Consider the following 8,748-nt stretch of genomic DNA (forward strand, 5'->3'; position numbering starts at 1 on the left):
GTTAAACCAACACATTTCCAGCTGCACGTAAATGCGCAGGGGATGTAAAGACCTCACTTGCAGTTCACAAAGGGTAAAGAAAGGGCAGCAGGGCCTGTTACATTAGGGTGCTGCTGTCTCCCTGCCTCAGTTTCTCCGTCAGACAAGGGCTCGGTCTTTATAGGCAAGTACAGGGAGCAGGCAGGGGTGGAGCCGGGGCATGGGTGTCTGGGAAGACAAGGTGCTATGACAGCGGGGTTTGCTGGGTGGTCTCCCCCAGCCTGGGGTGATCAGAAAGGGCCAAACACTGAGTCACACCCCAAGTGAGCTGCACCCGGTTTGGCCACATGAAGCAGCAGGGGGTTGATACAGGGGAATCTTGGCCTGGGTCAGGAGAGAGAGGTCCCGATCCTGGCTCCAGAACACCCTGGGGCAGGTTGGCTGGATCCAAACGCAGCTGGGTGATGCACACCTGCAGGCACCTACGGGGCTGCTTGGAGCTATGGCGCACAGCCTAGCTGGAGCAGAGCTTCCCAGTGCTTTGCCTGAGCTAGAGGAGAATCCCCACAAGATGCTAGCAGTGGAGGGGACAAGACATGTGGATGAGTCATCCAACACAATAATCAGGTCACTGTGTGCATAGAGTCACATGAAACCCTACCAGCCAAGCCCAGCCGTGTGGCCCACACCCCACCCTAAATGCTTAAAGGGCCTAGCAGACAGCAGGCAGATTGAACAAGCTTCTTGATGAAGCAGAGAGCTAGGACATCCCATCAAACCCTTTAAGAGAAACACGGTCCCTTTAAGAACTCAATACAAGCTCCACCCCACATACCTGTGCCAGGTGAGCCCTTTGGCAGGTGATGGACAGCTCCGCCAGCCAATCTGTCTGAGAGAGGAAGTGTCAGGCACCAATAGGAAACGTGCCAGAGCCCTGCCCCAGCACTGGTGGGGTGGACCTAGAGGTGCCCAGGAAATCCCAGAGCAGTGAGCTCACCTGGGACCGGTGTCTGGGTGCAGTGCGGAGGGCGGCCGGCAGCACTGGGCAAGATGCGGGGCAAGGATGATGAGTATGACTACCTCTTCAAAAGTGAGTCCTGCCCAGCCCAACCTGGCCTAGATGGTGGGCGCTTTGCTCTGGGTTTGTACAGTGCCAAGCGCGCTGGGCCCTGCTCCCAGTGGACATTGAGACGGGTGGGGTAGGATTGCCCTGCATCTGGGGGCCTGGCTGGAGGGCCCAGCTGCTGATGCTGGGGTTACAAAGGCCTTTTTTGAGCCCAGCTTTGATGCTGACTGGGGGTAAATGGGAAGAGGGTGTTTGCTGCTGGAGCTGTAGAGGCCCCTGCTAGCCAGGCATCGAGGTGTGCCAGGAGCTGTATGGATATCTCTCTGCCCCAGCAGCTCCTCGTGAAGGTGCATGCATGGGTCTTCTATGTCAGTGGCTGGACGCGGGCAGCCTTGTAGCTCCTGCTCCCTTTCCCACTGCAGCCTGAATGGGGGGAGGCTGGGTCCTGACCCCCCCCAAGCCCTCCGCATGGTTCCCCATGGTACGGGCATGGTGTGGCGGGGAGCAGGGGGGTATTTGTTCTTGCGGCTTTAATACGACAAGTGTCCGGGGTGGGAAAGGGGTAAGGAGTCTAGCAGAGTGGGAGGCAGGCAAAACGCCGGCAGAGTGCTGCTGAGTTGGTTTCCCTTTCTCCCATTCCCCTGATCCCTTTGCCCGTCCCTGCCCCATCCCTGAGGGGTTGTGGGGTTTCTCCCTGACGTGAGCAATCCTGAAGGGGAAGTGATGCCACCTGCGGCACAGGCGTCCATGTTGGGACGGGGGCACATGACTGACGCACGGCCCGGTGAGGCAGGACGCCTGGCTTCTGCTCCTGGCTCTGTTTGCGGCCGGCATCATCTCAGGCGAGGCAGCTCTGTGCCTCAGTTTCCCTTCCTGCACCTGGCTATGCAGCTGGTTTCCCGTGTAGCTTGCAAAGAAGGTGCGGAGCTTTGTGACGAGCTCTGAGATCAGCGGGGATGAGGCAGTGGGGGGGGGGGTGTCTTTTGCTTCCTACTGCCCCTCAGGGAGGACCCCAGGGTGGTTTCTTCCATGCCAAGTGTGTGCGTTAAATGTCCTCTTCCACATCCCTGCAAAAACACCCACATCTTTGCTCACAGTGGAGCAGGTGCAAGAGGGTGTCATAAGCCCCATACTGCTGTCAGTGCCTGGGGATTCTCTGCCTGCTCCGGGTGGCTGGGCCCGTGTACGTTGGTGCAGGCAGGTCAAGGGAGGGGACAAGTTGGGCTGAAAACCTTGCCGAGTCAGGGCGGGGATGAAGTCATTGGTGACTCACCTTCCCTTTCAGACACTTCCCTGCCAACAGCCCTGGCGAATTCAGCTTCCTGGTGCAGCCCGCGGCCCCTGGGAAACCGGTCTGTGCTGCGGTGCTGCTCTGGGAGCCGGTGGGGCCTGAACCCCAGCGTCCCTGCCCCGCAAGGGCCTCTTTCCACCCAGGCAAAAATGCTGCCAGGCCAGCTGGGCTGCTCTGTGGCCCACAGTCAAGGGCAGGTGGGGATCCCCTACTCCCATGTGCCCTCCTGAGCCAGCATGGGGCCGTCACTGTCCTCACTGCTGGCACTAGCAAACGCGGGCATCCCCCTGTCGCGGTGAGGCCTGGAGGGAATTGTGACCTGCTTCTGTGCTGGGTCTGGCAGGACTCAAACCCAGGATCGCTGAGCTCCTTACAGGAGGAAACTCCCAGCCTTTCTCATCTCTGTTTCTCTCAGCACATCTTGGAGTGGGAGGGTGTGTTCCCCACTTTGGGATGGGGGCGCAACTCTTTAACTAAGTGTCACAGTCCCTATACTGCAAACACCAAGTGGTGATTCTCCTTCCCATCAGGCACTGGGGCCGTGATTTCAGTGGCAGGAGGATCTGAGCCCCAGTGTAGCTGGTCCCTGCCATCCCCTGGGTGCCTTTAGTCTATTTTCCAGGCTGCCAAACCCCTGGTCTTCCTATTAGAAGCTGCTACAGCCCAGCCCTGACCTCAGCCCTCCTGACTTCACAGGCCCTGGCAAAGCAATTTAATTAATGCTTGCAATTGTCCCTGCCCTAGAAAGGGGAAACTGAGGCAGAAGCCTTGCTGCGCTGTGGGCACTGGTGCTGGGATAAGACCTCCCCTGCTCACAGACAGCTTAAGATTTGCTTCCTTTCTCCAGCCAAACTGGTTCCAGTTGCCCTTGTCCTTTTTGGGTGGCATAAGGGTCTCTGCTCCTGGTGTTTGTAGGCATGGCCCAAGCAGTAGCATAGAAACCAGAGCTCTTGGACCTGTCTCTCTCTCCCTTGTCCGAACTGGGGTTTCCTCCTCTGGCACAAATAGGAGTTTGGTCCTCAGCGAGACTCCCTTTAACCCTGGGGGGACATGAACAAGAAGGCTCAGAGCTGAAAGCCAAGCACGCGGTGGGCGGTATTGCCTCCCTGCAGCATCCAGCTGGCCTGGCCGAGGCAGGGGGCATTGCAGAAGGGGCCCTGGGATGCTCTGAGCTGCCTCCCAGCAGGTTGGATTGTGGGATACCTGCACACCTCCAGGGTCTGATGAGCCTGATTGGTGCCTGAGAAATGAGGGTCCCTGGTGAGGATAAGACCATGGGTGTTGTGGGGTGCTGCAGATGGAGGCAGCAGGCTCTGGGGATCTCTCAAGATCACACAAGGCAGCATTGCAGCTGGAGGAGAGAACTTGCCCCTCTCCTTTCCCGTGCCTCAGTTTCCCCCTGATCCTTTTGGGGCAGGCCACAGCCTCCCGCCTACATGGGCAGCTTCCTTGGTGTCGTGGGAGCTTGCGCTGCTGGCAGGATGGGGGCAGCTGGACTGCAGGACCCTGTTGCCACAAACACAGAGCAGCTCCACTAGCCGTGCAGCAATACCCAGCTGTCATCTGCTCAGCCTGCATTCACGATGCAATGCGGCCTAATGGTGACAGCGATCCTCGGACAGCAGGGTGGGGGGAAATGGCTGCTTCCCCATAACACCTGCTGATGGGCAACTGGGGCCACAATGTTACCTGTCTCCTGGGCGTGAAAGAAGAGCAGCTGAGCCCAGATGTGAGACTATCCAGCCCCTGGTGCCTCCGTTGCCCACCCCCAGCCTCAGCTTCACAGCCCCTCCACGCCTGGCTCCTTGCTGGGAAGATTGGGGGTGGTCTCCCATATTTTGCAGGGTGCGGGGCGGTTCCCACATCTAATCCTTGCCCGGAGCCACCGGCAATGCAGGCAGCTACTAACCCACGCTTGTCCTGTCCCCCACAGTTGTGCTGATAGGGGACTCGGGCGTGGGGAAGAGCAACCTTCTCTCACGCTTCACCCGCAACGAGTTCAACCTGGAGAGCAAGAGCACCATTGGCGTGGAGTTCGCCACCCGCAGCATCACGGTGGACAGCAAGACCGTGAAGGCGCAAATCTGGGACACGGCCGGGCAGGAGCGGTACCGGGCCATCACTTCAGCGTGAGTCAGGCTCTGCCCAGGTCTGCGATGCAGCTGATTCTGGGGTGGGGAACAGCATGGTGAACAGGCTGCACCAGCTGCTTCAGGGAGAAGCCTGTGTGCATGGGGAGGGGGAAACTGAGGCACATCGGGGGCTTTGCACCGACTCAGTGGCAGAGGACCCAGCAATCCTGCCCACAATTACCCCCCTGCCTCTTCTCTGGGCAGCCTGTGACCCCCTCCCCTCCACTTCGCAGGTATTACCGGGGGGCGGTGGGCGCGCTGCTGGTCTATGACATCGCCAAGTACCTGACATACGAGGACGCGGAGCGGTGGCTGCGGGAGCTGCAGGACCATGCCGACGCCAACATTGTCATCATGCTGGTGGGCAACAAGAGCGACCTGCGGCATCTCCGCGCCGTGCCCACCGATGAGGCCAAGAGCTTTGCAGGTCCGTATCCCTGACCCTCTGCCTCGCTGCACCCTGGCATCCCCCTCCTAGCTGGGAACCTCGGGGGCATCTGTGTAGCTACCTTCTGGGTAGCAAGGGAACAGCCCTACCATGTGTCATGGGCCCTGTATAGTAGGCGGAGATTCTCTCCCAGCTCCAGGCACTGGGCACGGGGGGGTCAGGCTGTCCTAGAGGTCACCAGTGGGGAGTGGGTGGGATAGTGGGAGCTGGAGGCATGCATCCATCTGTCTGTCTGACTCCTGCCCCGTTCTTGTGCCCCACACAGAGAAGAACGGCCTGTCCTTCATCGAGACGTCAGCCCTAGACTCCACCAATGTGGAGACGGCCTTCCACAACATCCTCACAGGTGAGTCCATGAGGCCAGAGCTGGGCAACCTGCCCCTGCCTCCCTTCCCTCTTTGGGCCCTTTGCAGGGGGATGGAGGGGGCTGTGGCCAGGGGTCTCCAAAGATGGGGGAGGCTGGAGCTTGGTGGGCTGGGGTCCAAGCCAGCTCTACGCCCAGGGAAGGGCAGTTGAGTGGTTAGCACCTGGGAGGCAGGATGCCTGGGTTCTCTTAGACTCGCTGCCTTTCTGTGCCTCAGTTTCCCCAGCTCCTACTAAGTCATAGCTATTGGAAGGGGGGGCTCTGCTGAGTGTGCCCCTCTGCCAAACCCAACCTGGGACCAGTATGGGTTGTTGGCTTTGCAGGGGGGGCAGGGCTGGGGGCTTCCCCCTTGACCTCACCACCCTCTCCGCCCTGCAGAGATCTACCGCATCGTGTCGCAGAAGCAGATGGCCGGACAGTCAGAGCTGGAGCTGGGGCCCAGCACCACCATTGAGCCCATCCACATGCTGCCCACCCACCAAGAGGGCAAGCAGGCACCTTGCTGCCAGAACATCTGAGCCCACTAGGGTTGGGACAGCGAGGGGGCAGCCTGGACCCCCAGTCCTGCCCCAGGCATGGTGAGGAGGCCACAGCTTGTGTGCCGCTCTCTTCTTCCAATGTCCCGGGTCCTGTCCTCCTCCTGCCCCATGCATCTCCGTATTTACTAGAGGCCCTAGGGAAATGCAACCATGCTCTTTCCCAGAAGATGCTTTCCTCTTCCTTGCTGCTAGGGTCAAGTTTTTGTAGGTCCTACACAAAATGGGGGGGCAGGGGACACTACTCCTCCCTTTGTTGGGCTCCCAAGCCCCTTCTGGCCAGAGCCCAGCATGGAGCAGCTGATGGGTAAGGCCTGGTGCACCCCAGCCCTGAGGGGATGGGGTGGGCTGGGGGTGCCCTTGGCTGGAGTCTGCACCTGCTAGAGCCGGGTTGTAGCTTCCTTTATCGGACCTACCTGATGGGCTGAGCCCTGTGCACTTTTTACACCTGCTCCTGGGCTAGAGGCTGGCTTGATCCCAGCACACCATAGCTGAGAACAGAAATAGGCACCCTCGCCAGTCGCTGATCACCACTGGGGCAAGGTGTGGGGGGCAGGGGACTCTGTTTTGGAGTGATCGATTCTTCAGCACACACAGCAGAGGATGCCTCCAGGGCCAGGTCTCAGCCCCCTGCCAGGGTCTGACCCCAACTGAGGCAACGACTTATCCTGGGATAGAAGCAGACATGTATTTTATGTCAGGACATGTTGCTTCCTACCCCCACTCCCTCCTACACCTTGTGCTGCTGGGTGTTGTGCTGATGTCAGAAGTTTGTTCATGATTAAATAAAGGATTTTGCTCCTTCCCTTGCTGCCCCTTCTCTGCACTGGATTGGGCGGGGAGGGCACCCCAGTTTGTTTAGTCTGAACTCTGGGAACTTCAGTATTGAGGACACAAGCCGTGGGGCAGTAGCAAGCTGTTATCCTCTCTGTGGAGAGACGCAAGGGGGTTGCAGGAAGGAGCAGGGCAGGGCAAGGGTAAGGGCAAGCCCTTGCTGGAAAGATCTGGGGGGCGGTGTCAGATGGGCAGTCTGGAGCAGAGAGTCTCTCCGACGTCACATGACTCCGGCAGCTGGGGCTTGCAGTAAGTGGAGGTGCCCGCTGGCCCCTGATGACCGCAGCTCAGCAAAGTGAGTCCCCTGCAGAGCTCTGACCCCTGGGCCCAGGTTGGCGGCACGCTGGGCTGCTTCACCCTAGGACCAGCTCCTGGGGTGCAAGCAGAAATGTCTCTTCTCCATCCCAAGCCCTGCTAAGGCAATGATTTTGCAGGGTACTGGAGTCGTCGTACCTGCTGGATGCCACTAGATAGTACCAGTCACTGCAATTATGGGGAGCCCGTGTGCACGGGCACCCGAAGTGGCTTCAAACGAGTCAAACCTCCAGAGCGCCCTAGCTCCGGGGTGTTCAGGTGGCTTCATTGCTCCCTTCCCCCTCCAGTACGGTGCCAGGGGAGGTCCTCAGATGGCACAGGCAGGCTCCTGAATGGTTGCACAGCATGGCACAGACATGTGCCCCAGAGGCAGCCGCATTTCAGCTGGGGGCCATGCCCAGTTCTGCATAGAGCTGCGGGACGGCGCTGGACTGTGCGCTGAGCCAGCTTGCAAAAACACAGCCGCCTTCTTGCCGCCATCTGCCTGTGCTGCCGTCCAGTGCCAAGTGGTGATGTCGCCCCAGCCACCAACGGTTTGGTCCGTCAGCAGTGCCAGGCCAGGGACAGTGAGGAGGGCAATGTGATTGTGATCCATCCTGGCTGGTGACTCATCCGGGCTGGGGACAAGCTGCTGGAACAGGTGGGTGCAACATAGGCATCTTGCTGGGCAGGGGCTGGGTGCTAGGCAGGGGTGAGCTCATTACCCTTGAAAATGCAAAGCTGATGGAAGGTTGCAGCCTCCCACCCTTTCTACCCCAGCCTCCCCCTCTTCCTTTAGGGGTCTCAGCCCCTAGGTTCCTAATGCACTCAAGGCCTTGTCTGTGTGGCAGTGTTCGGGACTGTGTTAATCTGAATTAGCTCATGAAATGGTGTTAAACCTCTGTGCAGGTATTCTTATTCGGGGCAAAGTCTGCTGTTGCATGGAAGTGACACATCTGCTGCTATCCCGGGGTAATCTGCTCAATGAAAAACCCACTGTTCCCTGCTATAACTTGCTCCTATGGCCCAGAAATGCTGCCTGCTCCAGATCCTGGAGTAACTTGCATCCATGTACAACACTGATGGGCAAGAGTGTTGTCTGTCTGTGCCCCAACAAGGCAAGTAGAGTCACAAGCCTTTAACAGAATCAAAGAAAATGAGGGTGGGAAGGGACTTCAGGAGGTCGCATCTAGTCTGACCCCCTGCTCAAAGCAAGATCAGCCCCAACTACATCATCCCAGCCAAGGCTTTGTTTACCAGGGATGGAGACTCCACCACCTCTGTGCAACCTGTTCCAGTGCTTCACCATCTTCCTAGTGAGTTTTTCCTACTATCTAACCTCAACTTCCCTTGCTGCAACTGGAGCCCATTGCTCCTTGTCCTGCCATCTGCCCCCACTGAGAACAGCCAGCTCCATCCTCTTTGCAACCACCCTGCAGAGTTGAAGTCTGCTATTAAATCTCCCTCGGTCTTCTCTTCTCCAGACTTAAATCAGCCCAGTTCCTTCAGCCTCTCCTCACAAATCATGTCCCTAAGACCCTGAACCATTTTTGTTGTCACGTGCTGGACTCTCTCCAATGTGTCCACCTCCTTTCTGTAGCGGGGGCCCAAAACTGGACACAGGACTCCAGATGTGGCCTCACCAGTGCAGAATAGAGGGGAATAATCACTGCCCTCAATCTGCTGGCAACGCTCCTACCAATGCAGCCCATTTTGCCGTTAGCTTTCTTGGCAACGACGGCACACTGCTGGCTCCTCCTTATATTTCTCCAACCCCAAAGTGGAGATGGGTGTCCCTGGGAGA

At 58.5% G+C, this 8,748-nt stretch overlaps 1 protein-coding gene across 1 annotated transcript; it reads left to right on the top strand.

Moving 5' to 3' along the window:
* Window positions 1-932: 932 nt before the first annotated feature.
* Window positions 933-6,615, top strand: LOC149861151 (ras-related protein Rab-11A-like). The gene is made up of 5 exons (XM_090052266.1): window positions 933-1,069; window positions 4,270-4,465; window positions 4,702-4,895; window positions 5,182-5,262; window positions 5,659-6,615. Exons 1-5 carry the CDS (start codon window positions 1,030-1,032, stop codon window positions 5,796-5,798), a joined length of 651 nt encoding a protein of 216 aa, XP_089908392.1. The 5' UTR covers window positions 933-1,029; the 3' UTR covers window positions 5,799-6,615.
* The last annotated feature ends 2,133 nt before the right edge of the window (window positions 6,616-8,748 follow it).

Source organism: Crocodylus siamensis, chromosome 6, assembly GCF_052110815.1.
Source record: "Crocodylus siamensis isolate JL-2025a chromosome 6, ASM5211081v1, whole genome shotgun sequence".
Taxonomy (NCBI): domain Eukaryota; kingdom Metazoa; phylum Chordata; order Crocodylia; family Crocodylidae; genus Crocodylus; species Crocodylus siamensis.

Excerpts from the sequence above, each read along its gene's own strand:
- LOC149861151 (XM_090052266.1), top strand. The coding sequence starts at position 1,030 with ATGCGGGGCAAGGATGATGAGTATGACTACCTCTTCAAAA. Across the intron at positions 4,466-4,701 it reads TACCGGGCCATCACTTCAGC|GTATTACCGGGGGGCGGTGG; the intron begins GTGAGTCAGGCT and ends TCCACTTCGCAG. Across the intron at positions 4,896-5,181 it reads TGAGGCCAAGAGCTTTGCAG|AGAAGAACGGCCTGTCCTTC; the intron begins GTCCGTATCCCT and ends TGCCCCACACAG.